General features: G+C 42.3%; 1 protein-coding gene and 1 long non-coding RNA gene across 5 annotated transcripts in view; one reads left to right on the forward strand and one right to left on the reverse strand.

Moving 5' to 3' along the window:
- LOC127529313 (uncharacterized) overlaps positions 1-9,591 on the reverse strand; it is a 232,405-nt gene extending 222,814 nt beyond the window's left edge. Inside the window, exon 1 of the long non-coding RNA XR_007935956.1 lies at positions 9,448-9,591. This is a non-coding gene — a long non-coding RNA (uncharacterized LOC127529313). The remainder of the gene's footprint in view (positions 1-9,447) is intronic.
- The window catches only part of patl1 (PAT1 homolog 1, processing body mRNA decay factor), a 90,963-nt gene that overhangs the window by 46,257 nt on the left and 19,203 nt on the right, over positions 1-25,503 (forward strand). For all 4 annotated transcript variants that reach the window (XM_028812405.2, XM_028812406.2, XM_051932416.1 and 1 more), the window contains 6 exons: positions 5,889-5,990; positions 11,905-11,994; positions 12,569-12,864; positions 15,410-15,593; positions 18,913-19,036; positions 23,181-23,278. In XM_028812405.2, coding sequence (XP_028668238.1) covers positions 5,889-5,990; positions 11,905-11,994; positions 12,569-12,864; positions 15,410-15,593; positions 18,913-19,036; positions 23,181-23,278 — 894 coding nt within the window. The remainder of the gene's footprint in view (positions 1-5,888; positions 5,991-11,904; positions 11,995-12,568; positions 12,865-15,409; positions 15,594-18,912; positions 19,037-23,180; positions 23,279-25,503) is intronic.

Below are 25,503 nucleotides of genomic sequence, written 5' to 3' on the forward strand. Positions count from 1 at the left end.
ACGCTCTTCCGCGTGTCGTCCCGTTGGGTGGAATCCCACAAGAGTTTAGAAACTCTCTCACACCAGCCATGATTCTTTTTAAAGGTAAAGTATAGGTTAATTTGTTTTATGTATTTTTACTTTATATTTTGTATTAATCATTTTTATATGAATAGTTTTGGGTTGTGGAACGAATCATCTGAGTTTCCATTATTTCTTATGGGGAAATTCGCTTTGATACACGAGTGCTTTGGACTGCGAGCACGTTTCTGGAACGAATTATGCTCACAAACCGAGGTTCCATTGTACTGTGTTTAAAGTAAATTTGTCTTACACAAGGATTATGTTCCTAAGCTTGCGTATTGTGGAAATTTGCTTATAGTGAAATGTCAGTAGAAAGCCCCTTATGTTTTCCCTAAAACAGCAAACATGATTTAATTTTTCCCTATTAATATATACATTATGAATATACACCAGTCACTTCACATATAAATGTGCACCGGTAGCTTCATACACAATGTCCCGTGTTCAGACACGTTAATTTGCAAGTGACTTATGCAGTTTGCAGGAGGCTAAAGCTGACACAGGCGCAACACCTTCACTTCAGTTCAATATAGCCACATTTAAAACAGAGCACTGTTTTACAGAAATGTCATTTAAGCCGTTGACATCTGGACATGAGAAGATACAATTGCTCTGTCTCGCCTTATGTATGTGTCTCATTGGCTGAGAAAGGTGAGAACATGAGGGAGGTCTGTGTCTCATTCTCTCAAACATCATCTTGCAAAGTGGGGTGAAAGAGAAAGCACAACAGGCAGACAAATCCCTTGTTTGTCCACCGCATGCCAGGTTGGATGTGACAGCGTGGAAGAAATTAAGTTTGGGACAATATATTAAAAGAAATATTGTCCTCAAACTAGGAAATCTTTGAGTATTTAAATAGTTAATCAAACCAAGGAACCAGACAGGAGGAAGCTTGTCCATTGCATCTTTAATGATCTTTTCAGCAAATTCTGAAGTGGGAGCTTCCTGTATAATAATTTTGTAAGGGACAGTGCTCTGGGTAGAGGTTGGAAGCAAGTGGTCTAAAGAATATGAGTAGAGGTCTGTGTTTAGAAACAACTAAATTTACATAACAGCGTTGAATTAATCCTGACATTCACTCAGATTGGTTTGTTGGCTTACACACCTAAATAACTTATCCATTTAAAAGTCTATTCTTCTACACTTTTGTTCTTCTCATATCTATTAGGTTCAGCTGTTACCCTTGAAATCTCTGTGTATGTGACAACTGTCCAGTCTTGCTGTTTACCGGATATCTGCTGATCTCTTAATCCAATTTGTGTATTACATCAACCATTCTCCTAGTATATTCTTCTCTTTTATTTACTTAATCATTTCAGTAGTTCTCTTCATGACATTTCTAAAACAAATGCTTATATATTTCAGTATATACCGCAGACCAAAATACTTAACCGTTGTTCTCTCACAGCAGTATGAGAGTATACCGAGGTGTACAGCTTTTTTCATTGCGTCCTGCTGTACACGAGACAGCTCGTGTACGTTTTGCTCTTCCTCGCAAGCCAGTTTGCAACTTTGAGTGTGAGAGGATGAGACCGACACTGGCATGCATCTTTCTTGGCTCTTGTGCCACAGTGAATAAATGATAGTAAAAGTGGGATTCTTTTTTGTGCTGTGGGTGAGAGGGTCATCAAGCATACCCTGGCACTGCTGTCTGAAATAGCTGCAGTATAGAGACAGTCATGCCAACGTGACGGAGATAGCTCAGCAGGACGAGAGGCCTTCCTTGCACAATATAAGAAGAAAAGCACATCACCCTGTGTGATCTGTTGTTTCAGTTTTTGCATTCTTTTCCCTTTCATTTTATTTTTATATTTTGTTGTCTATTTGTGTAAAGCTGAATTTGTGGAAGATGAATTTGCATTAGTTGAGTTTCTACTTAAAAAGGTTGTTTTCTAAATCTACTTCCACACAACTACACGTTCGTTTTCATCTTTCATCCACACTACTCTGGCATTTTTTTAATCCTGAAAACAGACTGTGGTATAGCTTCAAAAAAAAAAAAGGGCCAGTTTTAAATCCACAGAGCCGTGTCGCTCTCTGTGGGCGCGATTGAATGACTGCGGGGAGTTAATGAAGAAGTTGGAGCGAGTCGCACGTGCGGGTGCGATCGTTCTCAATTGTGTCATTGCCTTTGTGCAGCATGTGATTAAGGCGCTGTGCCCACGGAGACGTGAGGGTATATATATGGGTCGGCACAAGGAAAAAGGGTGGGGGGTGGGGGGTTTGGAATCAAAGATGGGAAAATCAAAGAAACGGAAAAAGGATAGAAAGTGAAGGAGGTTAAAGGGCATGAAAGGCAGGCTTGGGAAGTACAATCTGGCCACCTGGAAGGAGGCAGTAGTGCAAGGGTGGAGTGGTGGCTCTGAGGCTAAGGATCTGCGCTGGTATCCAGAAGGTTGCCGGTTCGAATCCCCGTCACTGCCAAAAGAGATCCTACTCTGCTGGGCCCTTGAGCAAGACCCTTAACCTGTAATTGCTCCAGGGGCGCTGTACAATGGCTGACCCTGCGCTCTGACCCCAAGGGGTATGCGAAAACTAACAAATTTCTAATACGAGAAATCGTATAAGACGAAATAAAGAACAAAAAAAAAAAAAAAAAAAAGCTGGGGCCCCGTGAAGGAGCGTTAGTTGTGGCACTCTAGGGGCTAGTTCGTCCCACTGAACATTCGGGTGGAGTGTGGCGAGCAAGACAGGTGCCCTCCCTAAGCTTCCGAAGTGCGACCACGTGAGCAAGAAGGGAGGAGAGCCGACCTTGGACGGTCTAGCCATGATGCCTGGAGGCAGCCAAGATGGAGGTCGGCCGAAAGGAGCTTGTGGCTGCTGAGCCAGGGAGAATGAGAAGGAGGTGGGCTGAGATCAGGAGGAGTTAGTCTGCATTTTAACCTTGGATTTTAACGGATTTATTTATTGATTATTTTTTTATCCCCAATTTTCACTGGATTTTTATGGATTTATATATGTATTTTTTTAGAACACTGCACAATTGATACTTTTGTTGGTTTTAGTTGTGTTTTGACTTTTCTGGTCATAAAAGCACTTGAGCATCATCAGTGAATTATCCTCGTTTGTCAGCTCATCTCGGTCCTAGCTATCGACGGTGTTGGTACAGCAGACTCCCATGTGGAAGAGGGAGTCTGCAGCGGACCGGCATCGTCACACAGAGACTTTTGAAAATGTTCTCCAGAGACGTTGATTTCTGAGAACACTGACTCATCATTGCAATGATAATGGGTGAACGTAAAGAGTTTTGATTGCATTAATCGTGCTCTGATTGGATTGTTCTTATTACGTTACCCTTCTCTGTCTGTAACCTGCTCATTACATTTTCTCAGACGTTTTGCTTGCCTTATACTCGTGTGTTACTTTAAATAACAATTCCACCTCATTGTCAGTCCTAACAAAATAGTGTTGTTTTTTTTTTTTTTTTTTTTTTTGTAATCATTTTTGTTGTCTTCTGTGTGGAAATGCTCGGTGCAAATGAATGTCTAGTGTGGAGGACACTTCTTCTCTGTTTCTGGCTGTGCATACCTGCCCAGTGTAGGGGAACATCTACATGATATATACTTTTTTTGTTTTAGTGTGGCCAGAGATCATTTCGTTAAACAAATGTAAAAATGCTACAAAGATAGTTTTCATTTAAAAAATGTTGCAGTAGTGTGGATGTATTCTAAAGTCCAGGTTCCAGCTGCATTCTTAAAATGATCACACTGTAGGTAAGTGATGACAATTTTTGTAGAATACAAAACATTTGAAAAGAGTTCTGTCATTTCTGGTAACACACTAATTCCAAGGCCAAAGAAATACAGAAGATAAAAAAGAGGAAATTTGGAGACACTTGGCCAATCAAAGCAGTAAGTACAATTAAGTGATACAAGAAAGAAGTATGACCAGCTCAAGCAGCACTAAAATAACGAGTCTTCAGCCATGATTTAGATGCCCGAATCGGTAGGGTAGTACGTTCCAGAGTTTGGGTGTCCCTATAGCTAAAGGCTCTGCCTCCTACAGTTATTCTATTTATGCATGGAATTTTAAGCATGCCTAATAAACAACAACTCTGCAGACACACAAGATCTTCTGGCTTGTATAATAAGCTGCTGTAAATTACAGGCTTGTACTGTTCGTTGCAGTAAGATGTATTCAGGCCTACACAGTTGTGTTACAGGCTTACATTTAAAGGCATTAATTAATATTTGGATAGAGCAGGTCCAACTTGTGTCCACAAAAGAAACAGGCTGAAGGAAGTTTGTTCCTTCCAAAGTTCCCCTGGTTCAAGCCCACCAGCATTCTAGTGTCCGAATGCTTCATCGTTAGATTGTTGGTAACCGAGTGACTCGTTTTTGTTGTTGAGTTAATAGACATTAACCAGGATGATGTAACTTATCTCCCTAGTTAAGTATTTCAATGTCTGGATCACACATTTTCGTTTCAGTTATAATGTGCGTGCATTTTCACCGTTGCTCATTCCCATAGATTCCCAGTCCCCCTCTTCCCTTTTCCACTCTGTGGAATTGTATCAGATGAAACTTGTCCAGCTTTAAATTAGCATCTGAAATAAGTTTAAGCCAATTCTCCGAAATGCCCAAAATACCACATTTTCTGAACTCTCTGCTACTAGCCATGAGTTGTGACAGTTCATCCAACCTATTTACCAGCTACTGAACATTCCTCGTTATATGGAGGCAGGCCAGGTCTGACACCATACATCTTAGTTCTGGCTTGGATCTAAACTACTTTCTTTTGAACGAACTGTAGAGCTGTGAGTGAACAACTCTAACCACCTAACTCTAAAATGTCACTAAGTCAATTCTACTGGACGCTAAGGAAAGAACTGGCTTTTCAAGATTTTGCAGTTTTTGAAACCCACCTTAGTTGTGCTCTTTTTCTAAGCTGGTAAATCAGGTTTTAGAAAGTGCAGAATTTTAGGGACTGAAGGAAAATCAAAGACGAGAACTGGATTTACCCAAAGTAAATTTCAAACCTTCGTGTTTAAGACTTTTCAGTATTGCTTTACTATTCAGAAAGATAACACTCTCTAAAAGAACTTGTGGTTTTCTCAATGTAAAGACCGATAATTATCAGTCAGTCCCCATTTTATAATAAAGCAATGTCTAAAAAGTGTGGTACAGAAGAATGCAAGTGAATGAAGTGTCATTTATTAAGTCAACGTGAACTTTCATCTGCTTTGATTGTTGAAAGTCATTAATGTAAGGAAGGTTTTGTTGAATTTTATTTATTAAAAATGTCTCTTTGTGTATTATACTAATAAATGATTATCGTAAGATAACATTCTTAGATCTACATAATCCACTCAATCTGGTATGACTGTTATGATTATTTATTATTATGATAATAACCATTAATTTTCAAAGTATAAAACCCAAAATGGCAAGCAGTCCAACTACTCACTTTGGACAATTTTGTAAGCTGAATGATGCTTCTAAATTTGGCTTATATACCTAAGAGCCGTCCTGATCCAACTGCAGTGTCTTGGAAGCTGGAGCCTATTCTTGCAGCATTGGGTGTAAAGCAGGAGGCAGTGTTACACAGGCTGCCTATCCATCACAGGGCAGGCTTCTTCATAAGCCATTTGTTTTGCTCCTGTCCTCTGACCACTGCACTGAATTGAACAGAAGAGCACAGAAAACTTTGTCAAATGTTTCCTACGGTGAGAGTTTGCCTCTGACTTTTTGTCTGAAGTGTTTGAATAATCACAGGCACAAACATGTTTGAGTCTTTTATCCTCTCTAAATCCATCACGCATTACTTACAGCTTATGCCTTACTGTTTTAAAGTACTGAGTTGTTAAATATGCTTCTGTTTTGTAGATCCTTTGCCCAACGCCTATACATGTCAGAGCTCCCCTGCCACAACAGTTTCCCAGTGCTTTCAATGACAGAATGTCCCCCAACCAGCTGCTCAACGTTACGGTAAGAAACATTTCAAACATGAAACTGTGAGTAGAAGTCTGCCTAGCTGTCTCACGTATCACATTTCTTAATTCCTACATAGAGTGGTGTTGTCAATGTCTTGACTTTAGCTACACTCGGGTGGAACTCCAGCCACTGTTTAAAAAAAACTAGTGAGGGGTTGAGCGGTCGCCCATTGCATGACTGCACTTCGGTCCTAATTTGGGATCCTGAGGTAGTTTGTCGTGTGGTGGGTGCGGCTGTATCAGTGCAGGCTCCCAACCTCTGTCTCTCTCGGTCTCCCTTTTCACTGACATTGCCATCATGTCAATTGAACGACTTTGCATTCTGAGCTTGGTGTGTTTGTGACTTCACTGATGCCAGCTGTTGAAAGAAAACATCCATTGACAACTCTGCAGGCAAACACAGGATACATTTTAATTGACATTAAGAGACTAATTTCTCTTTTTTGCAGATTTCAAAATATTACTTTTTTTAAGGGTTCTTTAAATACCATGTGGAAATCGACAGTGGTAAAAAGAGTTTTAACAAAGTTGTCAGCGTCTGAACACTTTACAATCGCAACTCAGGGGAAACAGTAACCGTGTCAGTCTGTGGTAGATGATGATGGTGAAAAGAGTATTTGATGCAAAATTAAGTCGTTTTACTGGTTTTGATAAAGTTGCACCTACAAAAGCATCAGAAAGACACTTTCAGCGTTTTCATCCAAAATTTTTAGAAGCTGTACTTGGCAGTGATGAAATGCCTTGTATGTTATATGTTGTGTGATCTCAATTAACTTAGTATATATATTAGTCTAATTAGAAATAAAGAAGTTGGACTTGGTGGTACCGTACATTGAGGAGTCAAGAGTTGAAGGTTCTGAGTGACTTGTTTTAGTTAGGATTTCTTCACGGACTGGGGTTCAAATTTATGTTTTATGTCTGTTTTTGATTCTTTTATTTATGTTAATACTACTATTGATGATTATATCTGTTATTTCGTTTTACGATTTTGTTTATTTTAGTTGTATTTTTGTTGCACATTTTTAATTGTATGTGTTATTATTTCATTTGTTTATGATTTGCAGTATTCTTTACGTTTTATGTATCTTAATAAGCCTGTGTTATGTTTTCCGTGTGTTTTGTGTGGCGGGGCCATCTGCTAATCACTACTGGGAACTGCCGTATAAATAGGGTCTACCCACAGTTCCTGGTGGTCAGATGTGTCTGGGAGTTTTGAATTTACTTGTGTTTTGCTGTGATTTTATTGTGATTACAGATATTTTTTTTTTCCCCTGTTTGACTTTGCCTTCAGGTTGTGTTTTTGAGACCTTGTTCGCCATGGATTGCCCTGCTGGCTACTCATTTATGCCATTTGTGCTCTTAGTGAGACGGACCATTTTTTGTGATACTAAATCATTTTATTTTTAAAAACTAAATTACTAGCCAGGTTTTAATGGTAATATTACCCTCTAGTGGGCATTTACTGGAAGTGCTTTTGGAATCTATGGGGACTTGTGTGCTTTAGGACTCCTAGTCCACGTCACTGAGCTTAATGTGTGCTGCTACAGGGAGCCTTGGCTGGTTGAACACAAGATGTGTCACTGCGTTTTGAATCTCTATAGCAGCTTGGTAACACGTGCCAGTACTCCAGCCAGTAGAGAGTTGCAGCAATCCAGATGTGACAAGACCAGTGCCTGGACCAGACGTTGTTCTTCATAGTCTATCAGATATGGTCTGGTCCTGCTGATGTTGTACAGAAGGAATCTTCAGAAATGAGACTGTTTGAACCATGGCTGTGGAGTTGGTAGATAAATACTTTGACTCCGACTCCCCGACTCCTCTGTATTTAATATGCTAATGAATTTTCCATGTTGATTACAGGAAGGCAAAGTACATGTCATTAAACCACAGAAGTACTGGCTAGGAAGCTGACTCTCTACTGTATTGGCCAGTTTAAACAAAAGACAAGAACCCCTGAACACACACCAGGCCATAGCACACACCTCCACCTACATCATTACACTTGTTTACACTCGCATGAACTTGTTAAACACGTTAGATCTGAAATAAAATGAAAACATAATCCAGATTATGATATGTGAATGTCAGGTTGTATAATAGCTGAACTTCACACTTGTAGTAACACAACTATGCACTGGGCTTTATTCTTACATCACAGAAGTACTTAATTAGGACTAGTGTTTGTGAAATGGGACATTTGAACTTGCTGTATTTTTTTTTCCATTACAATTTAAATTTATTAGGAGTTGGTACATTTTTGCCGACTCCTGGTACCCAAAATTGTCTCCCTCTCTTGACTCCTCAACTCCGACTCTACAGCCCTGATTGGAACATGACCAGTTACCCTTCACTGACCATCAACCACCACCCCAAGGCTGCATACTGACTTGGCGGGTGTTACTGTTATAGACCTGAATAGAGGGAAGGTGTTTTAGAGACAGGCAGGTACAACTTTGCCAGGTTGAGCTGAAGATGATGCTCCTACATCTAGGCTGAGATATCAGTGACACATGCAGAGATTCCAGCTGATGGAATATCCCCTAGGGGAATTGTCCTGTATGCATGCACGTGACATCATGCCGGTCATCTTTAAGAGTGAACCTCAAGTTAAGAAAGTGCTTACAAGTAAAGGAAATTCTTTTATGTTAATGAGCAACTTTGTTGGTTCTGACTTTGTTTTATCTTTCTTTTGAGTATCCTGTTGCGATTATGTAAAAGAGCGACTTGTTTTTTGAGGTTTTCACTTTTGGTTTTCGACTTTCTTTTGAGTATATTCTAATACAGTGACTGAATTCAGATATTTCAGTAACGATCCCAGCATGGCTTTTGGTATTCTCTGTTCAAATGCTTTAGAAGTGTTCTCTGCCTTGCTCGCACTTAACCACAACTATTTTGATGCTTCTCATAGAAAGACTAATCAGATCATGTCATACTCTGAGCTGAAGTCCCACATACTGTAAGTTGGACTTGCTGCCTTGGTCTTCATTTAACCTTTTGATTTGGCAGCCAGGCAACCACAAGTGAGAGACCCTTATAATGTGAGCCTGTGCTGCCTACACATGAAGAGCACTGCGCTTGTTCCCATTTCTTCTATGTCTTAATTGCCTCTTATTCAAGTCCAATAAAGAAAGAGTTACTTAAAATGTCTTTTTGTTTTTTGTCAAGTTAAAAGTACTGACAGCAGATCTATTATTGTGGTAGAATTGGAAAACTGGTGCATATATCACTTCTTCTTGTTCTTCTTTCGGCTGCTCCCTCTAAGGGTTGCCACAGCGGATAATTTTCTTCCATATCTTTCTGTCCTCTGCATCTTGTTCCGTTACACCCATCACCTGCATGTCCTCTCTCACCACATCCATAAACCTTCTCTTAGGCCTTCCTCTTCTCCTCTTCCCTCGCAGCTCTATCCTTAGTACCCTTCGCTCATTATACCCCTCATCTCTCCTCTGCACATGTCCAAACCAATGCAGTCTCGCCTCTCTGACTTTGTCTCCCAACCGTCCAACTTGAGCTGACCCTCTAATGTCCTCATTTCTAATCCTATCCAACCTCGTCACACCAAGTGCAGATCTTAGCATTTTTAACTGTGCCACCTCCAGCTCTGTCTCCTTCTTTTTGGTCAGTGCCACCGTCTCCAACCCATATAACAAAGCTGGTCTCACTACCGTCCTGTAGACCTTCCCTTTCACCCTTGCTGATACCCGTCTGTCACAAATCACTCCTGACACTCTTCTCCACCCATTCCTCCCTGCCTGCACTCTCTTCTTCACTTCTCTTCCACAATCCCCATTACTCTGTACTGTTGATCCCAAGTATTTAAACTCATCCACCTTTGCCAACTCTACTCCCCTCATCCTCACCATTCCTCTGACCTCCCTCTCATTCACACACATGTTCTCTGTCTTGTTCCTACTGACCTTCATTCCTCTCCTCTCTAGAATAGATCTCCACCTGTCCAGGGTCTCCTCAACCTGCTCCCTACTATCGCTACAAATCACAATGTCATCAGCAAACATCACAGTCCACGGGGACTCCTGTCTAATCTCGTCTGTCAACCTGTCCATCACCATTACAAATAAGAAAGGGCTCAGAGCAGATCCCTGATGTACTCCCACCTCCGTCACTCCTACCGCAGACCTCACCACGGTCACACTTCCCTCGTACATATCCTGTACAACTCTTACGTACTTTTCTGCCACTCCCGACTTCCTCATACAATACCACAGCTCCTTTTGTATATCACTGCCTACCTTTAATGTCACAGGATCAAAGCAATCAATATACATTTCATGTTGTCCTGGTTGCACAGGAAAGCTGTGATATTCACTTGTGAAGCAGCTTTTCATTTTCTCTTTAATTTCAAAACGGGTAAATGGTGCTTAAAAAGATTCAGTTTGGAATTGCTGGTATAAGGTGTGGCTATTAAATAACGAGGCTGGGCTTCAGTGCATTAAACCACATCATGCAAGCCGAGGAAAAGCATAAATAGGCCCGACTAGTTTCCGTCATGTGTTATTATTTTGCTGCCATGCACTGTTTGAAATTAATGTGTGTTTCTTGTGTGGCAAAAAAAAAAAAAGATCAATTTGAAATTTTGGGTAAAATTGAGCAAAACAGCCTCTGAATCTTTTTGGATGCTGACTGATGTTTACAGGAATGAAGGCATGTCACATGCATGTGCGTTCAAATGCCACAAAAGATTTTATAGAAGTCGAGAGGATATCAAAGAAGATGAACGTCCATTCACCTCAAAACCCGGCCAAGTGTGTTTTAAAAAAAAAATTTTAAAAAGTTGAAGAATTATTCAAAATGATCAATGACTCCGCATCAGTATGGCTACAGAAATGGTCCACAATGGTAAAGAGATGGTTAACGCAAATTTTGCATGACAGTCTAAACAAGACAAAAGTTTGTGCCAAAGTTGTTCTTAAGCTTTTCACCTCTGACCGAAAAATATATCTCAAGCAAACTTAAGTCAACATTTTGGGATAAACATAAGCAAACCCGAACTTTATATATACAATCCTGGGACGAAATGAGAGTTCGTACATTGGAAAACACCATTGTTGTTAGCAAGGGTGAAGAAAGCATGACAAAGCAAGGACCCGTTGATTGTTTCCTTTGACATTAAGGGCATAATTTTAGAAGGTGGAACAGCAGTGAAGCAACACTACTACAAAACAGGACCTGGAAACATTGTGAGAAAGGGACAGAGGAAACGGGCTTCAGTTGTGGGAAAACGGTTTCATCCTCCGTCAGGACAAATGATCCATAAGAAATCTGGCAAATGAGAGGAGCCCATTCAGTCCATCAAGCCCGGTTGTTTAGGTAATAGCTAAGCTCGCCCAGTATCTCATTCCGATTCTTCTTAAAGGTTTTCAAGGTTTCAGTCCACTTAGCATTCTCATTGAAGCAGTTTTTGGATGAGAAACCCACTGCAGGGCGTGACCCCCCCAAGGCAGAGTCAGCTCAGTGCATTATTTTTTTCTTTTCCCTTAAGGGGAACCCATTTTGAGTCATTTACTGACAGAAGGTAACCTGCAGCACTGCTTTGATCAGAACGCAGCAGTGCGTAGATTACAGGAGGGGAATATATTGAGAGAGAAGTTAATTGAAATGTATGTTGTCTTCAGTAAAATTAAGATACAGCACCAGTCTTGTGATTTAATAGCCACACCTCATGTAGGTTGTGTGTTCATCCAGGACTATTATAATGCAGTACAACATGAACGTGCAAGTAGTCAATTTACTGTCTCGTGATAATTTTTTGTTTTCTGCTGCAAGCCAGTGCTGTAAGATGGACTATTGAGTGAGCAGAATTTATATTAAATGTTACTTAATAAAACTTTACCTGTTAGCACAGATTTATTTTTTTAGTATTTTAACTGTTCCTTCTTTTCTACCTACAGAATTCCCCTTTGTGCGCACATCCTTTCTCGTCTAATGTTCCTCCTGTCCTGAGCCAACTTCACCGTGCACAAATGATTGGAGCTGCACAGGTACTGACTTAAAAACAAATTGGGGTCTTGGTTACTAGTGGTGTGTGGAGTTTGGACAATTTTGCCTACCCCAAAATTTGCAGTTGGGCTTTTAAAAAGTCCACTGTATCCTGGGTTTTTGTTTTCATAAGGTTAAAGGGGAATGCTGACTTTGGTCACTTTATAAGGTTGATGGGGCTGGGTCAGGAGAGGAAATCTGCACCAAACTTTTGTGAATGTGATTGTCAGACACCTGCTTCATAATAGTTGCATGTTTCAGGACTTCACTATGCTCAGACCTTATTAAATACATAAAGTTTTCACTTTTGAGTTCACAATAATCCCTAACTCTGTAACAGGACTATTTTGAGTAACGCCAAGTTGGATTTCATTGCTTAGTGACCAGTCTGTTGTAACTTAATTCAGAATTGTATTACATGACATCTGCAATTCTCCAGCTGGGACCCTTGGAAATTCTTTGACCACTTGAACCATCCATCTTACTGTGACAGAAGTGAAGTCTTCACTGCTCTCTTCTTTTTATTTTAAACTACATTTCAGTGATTGTTTCTTCTCTCTTTCTTTGTACTAACAGTCTGGTCATATGTCACCTAGTCACTTTGCCCGTGTCTCCAGACTGGCTGGAAACCCTCTGACCGCTGTTAACCCCAAGCTGCTACAAGGTCGGATGGGACAAATGATGTCACCGGTTGGCGGCGGTGGAGGTTTTCGTCCATTTTTTAGCCCTGCACCTCCACATCCTACCCAGTGCCCTCCTGGGCACCTCCATAACCTCCATTCCCAACAGAGCATGTTCCGACCTGACACTACACACCTGCACCCCCAGCACCGCAGGCTTCTTCATCAGAGGCAGCAGCAGCAGTCCAGAAGGTGAGAGCCAGAGTTGAGAACTCCTTGCAGCTGACTTACTTTGATTTAGACTTTTTTTGTCCAGATTTTCATGCTCCTTGTTCATTCAGTCTCCTAGTGTTAAGCTAGTAATCTGATCAGAGATGTTAGCTCCAAAAACGGAAGTGTGGCTGTTGGCTTAAGCCAAAGCTTAGTAAGGTGAGATATGAACATGTCTTAGAAGCACTGCCATCTATCCATCCATTTTCCAACACGCTGAATCCAAACACAGGGTCATGGGGGTCTGCTGGAGCCAATCCCAGCCAACACAGGGCACAAGGCAGGAACCAATCCCGGGCAGGGTGCCAACCCACTGCAGGACACACACAAACACACCCACACACCAAGCACACACTAAGGCCAATTTAGAATCGCCAATCCACCTAACCTGCATGTCTTTGGACTGTGGGAGGAAACCGGAGCGCCCGGAGGAAACCCACGCAGACACGGGGAGAACATGCAAACTCCACGCAGGGAGGACCCGGGAAGCAAACCCAGGTCTCCTAACTGCGAGGCAGCAGCGCTACCACTGCGCCACCGTGCCACCCTAGAAGCACTGCTCCCTTTCTATTTCTGGAGACCAGAACAGAGATATGACATCAATACTTAGTTGAGCCTCCTTTTCAAATCTATCCGCCTCTAGACGTTGTCCTCCTGTAGCCTTTGATGAGTGTCTAGATTCTGGATGGAGGTATTTCTGACCATTCTTCCATACAAAATCTCTCCAGTTCACTTCAATTTGATGGCTGCCGAGCATGGACAGCCTTCTTTAAATCATCCCATAGATTTTCGATGATATTCAAGTCAGGGGACTGTGACGGCCATTCCAGAACATTGTACTTCTCCCTCTGCATGAATGCCTTTGTAGATTTCCAACTGTGTTTTGGGTCATTGTCTTGTTGGAATATCCAACCCCTGCGTAACTTCAAGTTTGTGACCGATGCTTGAACGTTATCCTGAAGAATTTGTTGATAATGGGTTGAATTCATCTGACCCTCGACTTTAACAAGGGCCCCAGTCCCTGAACTAGCCACACAGCCCCACAGCATGATGGAACCTCCACCAAATTTGACAGTAAGTAGCAGGTGTTTTTCTTGGAATGCGGTGTTCTTCTTCTGCCATGCAAAGCGCTTTTTGTTCTGACCAAATAACTCAATTTTTGTCTCATCAGTCCAAAGCACTTTGTTCCAAAATGAATCTGGCTTGTCTAAATGAGCATTGGCATACAACAAGCGACTGTTTGTGGTGTGAGTGCAGAAAGGGCTTCTTTCTCATCACCCTGCCATACAGATGTTCTTTGTGCAAATTGTGCTGAATTGTAGAACGATGTACAGATGCACCATCTGCAGCAATATGTTCTTGTAGGTCTTTGGAGGTGATCTGTGGGTTGTCTGTAACCATTCTCACAATCCTGCTCATATGCCGCTCCTTTTTCTTGGCCTGCCAGACCTGCTAGTTTAACAGCAACTGTGCCTGTGGCCTTCCATTTCCTGATTCCATTCCTTACAGTTGAAACTGACAGTTTAAACCTCTGAGATGGCTTTTTGTAGCCTTCCCCTGAACCAGGAGACTGAACAATCTTTGTTTTCAGATCTTTGGAGAGTTGCTTTGAGGATCCCATGCTGTCACTCTTCAGAGGAGAGTCAAAGGGGAGCAAGCACAATTTGCAATTGACCACCTTAAATACCTTTATATCTCATGATTGGACACACCTGTCTATGAAGGTCAAGGCTTAATGAGCTCATCAAACCAATCAGCATTGAGCAGTGACAGGCATTCAAATCAGCACAATGACAACGGGACCCACATTGTTGCACAGCCAGTTTTTCACATTTGATTTAATTTCATACAACTAAATACTCTGTCACTAAAAATCTTTGTTCGGAAAACACCGCGGTACTCCTAGGAAATGAAAGATATACCACTGTTATCTTTTTGGTTGAAAGGAGAGTCAGTTATTATGCAGGCTGAAAGGGGTTCCCAAACTTTTTCATATGACTGTATATATGAAGTTTGAATATTGTGTCGGCATTTTTTCTTTCTTTCTGGGTACACCAGTGTTCCTCCCAGTGCGAGTGTATGTGGATATCCTGTCCTATCAAGGGCTGCTTCCTGCCTTGCACTGGATGCTCCTGGGATAGTCTCTGGTCCCCTCTTGGCACCAGAATTGAATTATAGATGTTTGAAACTCTGTAATATAATGATATAATAATATTAATTTTATTATTTATTTATTATTATCAGTAATATTAATAAAATTAATATAATTGTTATTCCTAGTAGCTTGGATGTGTATGTTAGGGTGGCTCCACATGAAGGTAACGTAGAATATCCTTGACTTGGGGAAACTGTTTTGATAATGCAAGCTTCAGCAACTGGCAGGGATTAAAAAATCTGTTTACTTTTCTTTAATTGTGAATTTGTTTTCAAGGATATAATGAATCCTCTTTGGAGGTGCCTCATTAGGGAAGGTAGTGGTTGTGTCTGCCTAATTCTTTGTTTTTTAATTGCTTATGCTGTGTGTCAGTCAGCAGCGCAGAGGACAGAATGGGACATGTGACCGTACCCATCGGCATGGCACATCTCAGGACAGGAGTAAAAGAGATCCGTACAGCAACTTGATGACATCCCGGGAGAAGGAGTGGGTGTGCCGAATTCAGATGATGCAGCTCCAGAGTACTGATCCTTATCTTGATGACTACTACTACCAGGTATGTAAAGATGTGGGGAGCTCTTATTATAAGCTTAAGTGAGATTAACACTGCCATAAGCTATTGTCCCCTGCTGTGTGAATTCTTCCTGTGGTAGTAGCAGAGAACTTACATCTTGAAAATGAATCTAAAACATTATGTTAACGGACCCCAACAGGTAATTGCTTTGTACTTGAGATGTCACAAGAACTGATACTTTGGTACCAAGTCATTATCAAAATTCTGAAAATGTAATGATTCAAGCATCTTTTCCAGTATCAGTAATACCAAGTAGAAGGCACACATGCGTGACTGCAAGCAGACCAGTTGCTCCAACCAGCACAGTAATAGGTAAAGAAAAACAACATTTAAAAATGGCTTACGCTGAGAATGATACAGCACCATCTGTACCAACACGTGTCAAAAAGATAAAACAGAAAAGACCACGTCAGGAAATGCAGATTGTTTGAGTCAGGATACATTTCAGTGTGTATTTGCTGGATTTGTGATTTATTATTTAAAAAAAGGGAAAACACACAGATACACACAGACACAGACGCTTGTTTTTGCCACTTTTATCTCATTATGGAGTCAGGTCAGAAATAGATTTGTGCATGCCTTGAGAGAACAATGATGTGGCCTGTCAAATTTCAGTTTTGTTTCTTTGACTGCTAGAGTCACAAATATGCTTTCCGAGATGAAATGATGGTGAGATTAATTGCTTTTAAATACCATGTCCTACACAGTCCTAATAAAGGAATGGAGGCTTCGCATTCACTCTCTGACTGTAATGAGCACATCTAAAGATGGTCATTCTGACACACACCAGTTTTAAAATACTGGTACCTCTCAATAATTTAGAATATCATCGAAAAGTTAATCTATTTCAGTAATTCAATTCAAAAAGTGAAACTCATACATTATATAGATTCATTACACACAGAGTGATATATTTCAAGTGTTTCTTTTTTTATCTTGCTGATTATGGCTTACAGCACGGATGTCTAACTCCAGTCCTGGAGGGCCGCAGTGGCTGCAGGTTTTCATTCTAACCCTCTTCTTTATTAGTGACCAGCTTTTGCTGCTAATTAACTTCTTTTGCCTTAAGTTTTAATTAACTTGACTCAGGCCCATTTTCCTTAATTAGCAGCCAAACAATAATGAGACACAAAACATGAGCAGCTCACCTGTGGCCATCAGACAATATCTGAAAATATAGAAAGGTGAAGGTCTCGGTAAAGTTGATCTGCTCAGGTCACCAAAACATTGCGATGACGTTCTTAGGAAAAACAAATAAAATCAACAGTTTTGGAAGTGTCTGCTGTGGCAGAATGAGAGCAGCAGCGAGCCATGGAATTAAATAACGGGTTTAATTAACAGCAAGAATTGGCTTCTCATTAAGAAACTGGTTGGAGTTTGAAATGTCAGTTTAGCTGGACATCTGTTGGCTCGTTTCACGTCCCATTTCTGTTTGGCTGCCATTTAATGAAGAAACAAATCAATTCAGAGCACTGAATCCTTAAAAACAGGGAATGTAAAAGGAGTTAATTAGCACTGAAAACTGGTCACCGATTAGGAAAAGGGTTAGAATGAAAACCTGTAGCCACTGCGGCCCTCCAGGCCTGGAGTTCGACAGCCCTGGCTTAGAGCTAATGAAAACCCAAAATTCAGTATCTCAAAAAATTAGAATATTGTGAAAAATATGCAAATTCTTGAAATGGTCTCTTAGTCTGGTTCAGTAGGCCACACAATCATGGGGAAGACTGCTGACTTAACCATTGTCCAGAAGACAGTCATTGAGACCCTCCACAAGGAGGGAAAGCCACAAAAGGTCATTGCTAAAGAAGCTGGTCGTTCACAGAGTGCTGTATCCAAGCATATTAATGGGAAGTTGAGTGGAAGGAAAAAATGGGGCAGAAGAAGGTGCACAAGCAATAGGGATAACCGCAGCCTTGAGAGGATTGTGAAGCAGAAGTATCGGGGACGTGGGCTACAACTGTCACATTCCTGGTGTCCTGGTGTCAAGCCACTCCTGAACCAGAGGCAACGTCAGAAGCGTCTTACCTGGGCTAAGGAGAAAACAGACTGGACTGTTGCTCAGTGTTCCAAAGTCCTCTTTTCAGATGCATTTGGAAATCAAGGTCACAGAGTCTGGAGGAAGAGTGGAGAGGCACAGACTCCAAGTTGCTTGAGGTCCAGTGTGAAGTTTCCACAGTCAATGATGATTTAGGGAGCCATGTCATCTGCTGGTGTTGGTCCACTATGTTTTATCAAGTCCAAAGTCAGCAGAGCCGTCTAGCAAGAAATTTTAGAGCACTTCATGCTTCCCTTCTGCTGACAAGCTTTATGGAGACGCCGATTTCATTTTCCAGCAGGACTTGGCACCTGCCCACACTGCCAAAAGTACCAATACCTAGTTTAATGACCATGGTGTGTTATCACTGTGCTTGATTGGCCAGCAAACTCGCCTGACCTAAACCCCATAGAGAATCTATGAGGAAGAGGAAGATGAGAGATACCAGACCCAACAATGCAGACGCGCTGAAGGCCGCGATCAAAGCATCCTGGGCTTCCATAACACCTCAGCAGTGCCACAGGCTGATCGCCTCCATGCCACGCCGCATTAATGCAGTCATTCGGGCAAAAGGAGTCCCGACCGAGTATTGGGTGCGTACATGGACATACTTTTCAGTAGGCCAACATTTCTGTATTAAAAATCATTTTTTTATTGGTCTTATGTAATATTCTAATTTTCTGAGATACTGAATTTTGAGTTTTCATTACCTGTAGGCCATAATCCGCAAAATGAAAAGAAATAAACGCTTGAAATGTTTCATCACTCTGTGTATAATGAATCTATGTAATGTATGAGTTTCACTTTTTGAATTGCATTACTGAAATAGATTAACTTTTCGATGATATTCTAAATTATTGAGATGCACCTGTCAATGTATACAGTTCAGGGTCACAGAGGAGACCGCACACAATTTGCAAATACACATACAGGACAGTGGGAAACTACACACTGGCAGCACGAACAACAGCTGTAGCAAGTACAAATCGAGGAAAATGTCAAGTGAGGATGGTATTTGGCTTGTCTACTCTGGTGAGGAAATGGCTTTCTGCTTGGCCACGAATGCTTCATTCTTATAACACTGTCCCTGATTAGCACACCTCTGGTGTCGATCGAGTGTTAGTGGTCTGTGTGCCATTGTTAGCAGTTTGAGCTTCACGTGTCTTCCAGCTCTCAAATAAACCTGAATACTCTTGACATGAGATTTTCTGTTGCTTGCACCCAGTCCTCATGATGGATTCCTCTTTGTTTTTCTTTTTCCCTCAGAACTATTTTGAGAAGCTGGAGAAGAGACCATCACCTTTAGACTCCAATGGAGATATGCCAAAAAAAGAGCACACAAAACTCATTACTCCTCAGGTTGCGAAACTGGAGCATACCTACCGACCAGGTATGGCACAAAAGGCAAACTGTCTTTGCAGTGTTAACACCCGAGAATTTGTGTGATATCTTGATGTTGCTAATCCCATATGTCACAGAGGCTAACACTACTGCCACCTGTGACAATTGTAACCCTTTTTTGACATCCGTCTCTTTTGCAGTGGCTTATTTTTCATTTAAGTTTTATTTCACGCAGCTTTCCCAAACTATTGTGATTAGCTGGATGTCTTGATGTCTTGTGCTGCCTATTAGAATCTCATTTCATGAGGCTTGATGAGCCACAGTTCTTGTGCTGATGTTGCTTGCAGAGACCGTGTGGAACTCTGTTGTGAGTGACGCCACAGAGAAGAAGCTATTTATTTATGTATTTATTTATTTTGAACACTGTGTACTTCAACTCTGTGGTTTGTGTGGTCTATCACTTCGAGGCCGAGCTGTCAATGCTCCTTTATGCTGCTCCTTCACTATAACAGCACATGCAGTTCACTGAGGCAGATCTAGCAGAGCACAGACTTGTGACAGAGGTGGCATGCTATGACAGTGCCACATTTAACGTCACCGACCTCTTCAGTACGACCCATTCTACAGTCAATGGAGATTGCATGGCTATGTCTTAATTTTATACAACTGTTAATAACGGGTGCAATTGAAGCCCCTGAGCTCAAAAATGTGTACGGGGTGACCAAATTGCTTGTCCTTAGTAGCGGCCCTGCTTCAAATCTAACATTTGCACAAGAAGTTGGAAACTTTAAAACTTTGTGATACGAACTGGCACCTGAGATGAGGAACGACTGAGTGGATCCATTGTTGAGGATTGTTGGTCAGCCTGATCCTTCATTTACACTGTGGCTCTTTAGTGGGGGATTCTTGTGGCAGCTGCAGACCAGTTCTGCTCATTAGGCTCTTTACTGCGTAAACCTTTGGGTTTTTACTCTGCCACAGTACCTGCTCCATTCTGACCTGGAGCATTTCAAAATGACAAGTTTAATGCTTCGTTCCTGATTCTGTGGCACCCGTTGGATTCATTACTGGTGACACCACTTTACTTACGTGTGTATTTTCATTTTCATATCTGCCTAATCTAAGTCAGGGTTACAGGAAGCTAGAGCCTGTCTAGAAAGCACTAGGTGTAAGGCAGGAAACAATCCCATACCCACTCACGCACACCTCTGCACACAAGGGTGACGTGGTCTACACCAGGCATGTCAAACTCACTACCATTGGTGGGCCGCTTCAACTGCCATACATGCGTCAGCAGGCCGCACTGTAACAAATAGATAGATAGATAGATAGTTTATTAATCCCAATGGGAAATTCACATTCTTCAGCAGCAGCATACTGATACAATAAATATTAAATTAAAGAATGATAATAATGCAGGTGAAAAACAGACAATAACTTTATATAATGTTAAATGTTAACGTTTACACCCCCGGGTGGAATTGAAGAGTCGCATAGTTTGGGGGAGGAACGATCTCCTCAATCTGTCAGTGGAGCAGGACAGTGACAGCAGTCTGTCGCTGAAGCTGCTCTTCTGTCTGAGATGATCCTGTTTAGTGGATGCAGTGGATTCTCCATGATTGACAGAAGTCTGCTGAACGCTCGTCGCTCTGCCACAGATGTTAAACTGTTCAGCTCCATGCCAACAATAGAGCCTGCCTTCCTCACCAGTTTGTCCAGGCGTGAGGCGTCTTTCTTCTTAATGCTGCCTCCCCAGCACACCACCGCATAGAAGAGGGCGCTCGCCACAACTGTCTGATAGAACATCTGCAGCATCTTATTGCAGATGTTGAAGGACGCCAGCCTTCTAAGGAAGTATAGTCGGCTCTGTCCTTTCTTGCACAGAGCATCAGTATTGGCAGTCCAGTCTAATTTATCATCCAGCTGCACTCCCAGATATTTATCGGTCTGCACCATCTGCACACAGTCACCTTTGATGATCACGGGGTCCATGAGGGGTCTGGTCCTCCTAAAATCCACCACCAGCTCCTTGGTTTTGCTGGTGTTCAGTTGTAGGTGGTTTGAGTCGCACCATTTAACAAAGTCATTGATTAGGTTCCTATACTCATCCTCCAAATATTATTATACTGTTACACAGTTACTGTAGCTTTCTTTCCAATACTGAAAAGTTTAAAAAAATGTAACACACAAAGTTTAAAGAAAAGCAATTTATTTCCATACAATCTCCGTACAATTAGTCTTATTCTCTTAGCTAGGTCTTGATATAGGAGTCTTACAGTCTGAGATCGATTTCTTTTGTCCCGACACTTGGCGTCTCTTGTTAGTAACCAGTTTGTCAATACCAGGCTTGAAATCTTGTGCAGCTGCAACTTTTGTGAGGGATGAAAGTTGCTCGACGGTAAGTCTTGAGCGATGTGGGGTTTTGGTAGCTTTCATTAACGAAAACAATTGCTCACAAAAGTAAGTGCTTTCCGAACATTGACAGTACTCTCGATGCCAACTTACGGATCTGCACATACGAGGGTGGCAGGTAAGCATACAAGCCTGGCACACCAACTTCATTGTATTTTGCCTTCAGAATAGAATCTGACTGCAGTTCAGTCAACTCCATTTGGATATTCTCAGGCGCATTCTCAACGTTGTAAGAGTATGGTGACGTAAACAGCGCAGTCCTGTTCGTTTGAACTGAAATCACGATAACAGTCACTGAATTCATTGCTCAGTAATTCAAGTTGGAAAACAAATCCTCCAAAAATCTAATTTTACTTTACTAAGTTTACTTCAAAGTTTATATTGTAAAATAAGCCGATAGGCAAAAAGCCCCCTGACCTTCAATAATTTTACAAACTCAAAATCACAAAAATTTGTTAATGAACAACTCGCCAACTTCTCGCGTCCAGATCAGATCTTCAGCTGTAGTCTGCACTAACTGTTTGTTGCAATACTAGCACAAAATTACATAAAACTAGAGCAAAAAAACGTGAAAACGTGAGCTATTACTACTCGTGATGGTCAGTTCTGCCCAGTGGCCAGTCTCAGCAGCCCAGCCAGTAGTGTAGCCTGCCAGGCTGCTGCAGTCTAGCACTTCAGTTGCGACTCATTAACTTTGGTCAAGGCTCGTGGGGTTGGGGGCAGTGTCATGCCTAGGGTATCAAGGAGCTGACACCGCAGCTGCAACTATACCAGCAGATGACGTTTTTGGTACCGTAATGCCATGGGAAAACACGCTTTTGTCAGAAGGTGGTAGTAAGAAAAGTCCAAAAGTAACGCCGAAGATGCAGAATGACTCATTCACAAACGATAGTAATCATTTTGTACAAGTTTAGTGCTAACTAGGATCTGTCATGCGGGCCGCACAGATTTCTGCGGCCCACAGGCCGCATGTTTGACATGCCTGGTCTACACACCTTTAGGTATGTGGCACACAGAAAACCCCTCAGCATAGGACTTGAACCCAAAATGGCCAATCATTTAGGTAGCACTGCTAACCACTATGGCACTGGTGTTGTCACCACTTAATGTGAATAAGGAAAAGTCAAGTAAGATGTTCTCTAATACCATGTAATGCTCTGTGATGTTAGAAATAAAACACGCTAACTGAAAACATGCTGGGCAGTGCGATATATAAGGCGTGCGCTAGCTGAATGCCACCTGTGCAGTCAGATGGCCTTGGCAAGTGCAGTCGGGCCTGCTCAGAAATGCCATGTGATCTTTTCTGTTTTGTTCATTAATTTAACAGTCAAATGAAACTGAACTTTAGAGTTTTACCAGCATTGGGTGTGTTTGTATGTTCTGACAGTTTCTGGAAAATTTTTTTTAACATTTTTCTGTTCAGCAATTGATTGGCTTCATCTCAAATTAAACTGAACTAAGCAGGAAATGAACACAACATAAATTTGACTAACAGCATCTCTGAGTGGTCACACTAAATGATACAAACGCAGGTTACTCCCAAAAAGACATCCGCACGTTGACCTGTTTTGATTGCCCCGTGCAGGGGTTCAGGTGTAGAACAGCCGACCCACTAAAAAGTTGTTAATGAAAGTTGCTTGCCAGTGATGGTGATTTTGTTTTGTGCAGATGTTCAAGTCATTGGCCAATCCAAGTGTCCCTGATTCGTCCCTTTGGTGTCACCGTCTTCAGCCTGTCAGACAGATGATTGTCTTTAACACTCTCTTTCTTTATTCCTTTAGTGCAGTTTGCAGGCTCGCTGGGGAAGTTAACGGTGTCCAGCGTAAACAACCCACGCAAGATGATTGACGCTGTAGTGACGACACGCTCGGATGACGAGGTAAGGATTATTATTGCTCCCTGTGCAACACCCCTTTGGACATTTGGGTAATGCTGTTGTGTTCCTTCTTGTTTTTCATGTCAAAAACCGTTATGAATGAATGTTGTAACAATGGCGCCCTCTTGCGCCCGTCCCGGCACAGACTCACACGGAGGCACGTATAAAAATCAAAATAAAGATTTATTTTTCTTCACCTGTGGGGCACGTCTTCCCCGTGAACCCCATGGGCAATACACAGTCCCAAACAAGCACTGACCACAACCAAAACCCGCCCTTCTGGCACCACCACTCCTCCCTTGAAGCTTCGTCCTTTCCTCCCGACTCTGGCCACTGAGTGGTGGTGGCTGGCCCCTTTTATAGCCCACCCGGAAGTGTTCCAGGTGCTTGACCACCTAGTCACAATTGCACTTCCGGGTGGGGCTAAAGATTTGTCCAGCCGGGCTGTGGAATCCAGGAGGTCACCCCAGCTTCCAACCAGGCTGTGGAGGACTCCATCTCCCATGGAGCCCTGCGGGAGGTTGGGGAATCGCTGTCGGCCAGGGAGGCTGCCACCAAGCGTCCTGGGGGAGGTATTGAGCTGCCCATGGTTGCTCCCCCGGAACATATGCAGCAGGGGTGTCCCGGCCGCCCGTCACAATGTGTTAAGTGACAACAAAATTTGCCATCTAGTTGTGTTAGCAGTAAAATGGAACTGGAGAATCCTGATCCAGCATGTGGAAAATTTAACAGGTTACTTATATTTTGGGACTAGAGCATTTAATCAATTAATGTTCATTTAATGTCATGTCTTTTATAGCAAACCTCATCACAAAAGTGCTTTGTACATGTGGGGAAACTAATACTAAGAAACACAAAATTAGGCAAAATATAGTTAAACTCCATAGTTGGACTCTGGGAAGAGCCTACAGAGGTGCAATGATCAGTTGGAATATTAAAGTTGTGGAACGAGCCTCGGACACAGACAGGTAGACATGGTAAATTCACCACCACACGTTTATTTACAACTCCTAATATTTACAATAATAAGTACCACACAGCCCACAGACTCCCCCAAAGTCCAGGCCAACACCACACTATGCCTCTTCTTCAGGCCACCTCCTTCTCTCTCCTCCAGACCTTGTCCTCTTCCACCCGACTCTAGCCCTGAATGAAGGGAGGCAGCCCCTTTTATTGTTCCCCTGGATGTGCTCCAGCAATCTTCCACCGACACGCCCCAGTGTGGCGGAAGTGCCAGCTGCATCCCCAGAAGCACTCCGGGTGTCCCTGCTCCTCTTTCCCCCCCCAGCACTTCCTGGTGTGGCGGAAGTGCTAAGGTCCAGGGCACTCCAGGCATTGGGGGCGCCCCCTGGCGTTGACCACGAGCCCCTACAGGGTTGAGCTTCAAAGCTCTGTACCCGTGGCCCCCACAGCAACCAGGGTGGTCGCACCCTCGTAGTCTGGAGGAGGCGTGAGCCGTCCTCCGGTCCTCTTGGGCGTCCCGGCTGGGTACCACCCTCAGCCGCGTGCTACAAAGTACACTGCCTGGCTAAAAAAAAAAGTCGCCACCTGGATTTAGCTAAGCAAATAGGTACGAGCCTCCTATTGGATAACTACTGCATGGGCGATTATCTTTCAGCTGGCAACAAGTTATTTAACTCCAACTGGTGCAATGAGTTGCTTCTCATTTCTTAAACAACCATGTCGAAAGACGCATCTCGTGGTCGTGGAAAAGATGTTAGTCTGTTTGAGAAAAGTCAAATCATTGGCAAGCATCAAACAGAGAAAACATCTAAGAGATTGCAGAAACTACTAAAATTGGCTTAAGAACTGTCCAACGCATTATTAAAAACTGGAAGGATAGAGGGGATCCATCGTCTTCGAGGAAGAAATGTGGCTGGAAAAAAATCCTGAATGATCGTGATCGGCGATCACTTAAACGTTTGGTGAAATCAAATCGAAGAAAAACAACAGTAGAACTCGGGTCTATGTTTAATAGTGAAAGTAAGAGCATTTCCACACGCACAATGTGAAGGGAACTCAAGGGATTGGGACTAAACAGCTGTGTAGCCGTAAGAAAACCACTTATCAGTGAGGCAAACCCGGAAAAAAAAGGCTTCAATTTGCTAGGGCGCATAAAGATTGGACTGTGGAGCAGTGGAAGAAGGTCATGTGGTCTGATGAGTCCAGATTTACCCTGTTCCAGAGTGATGGGCGCATCAGGGTGAGAAGAGCGGCAGATGAAGTGA

Source organism: Erpetoichthys calabaricus, chromosome 10 (genome assembly GCF_900747795.2).
Source record: "Erpetoichthys calabaricus chromosome 10, fErpCal1.3, whole genome shotgun sequence".
NCBI lineage: Eukaryota > Metazoa > Chordata > Cladistia > Polypteriformes > Polypteridae > Erpetoichthys > Erpetoichthys calabaricus.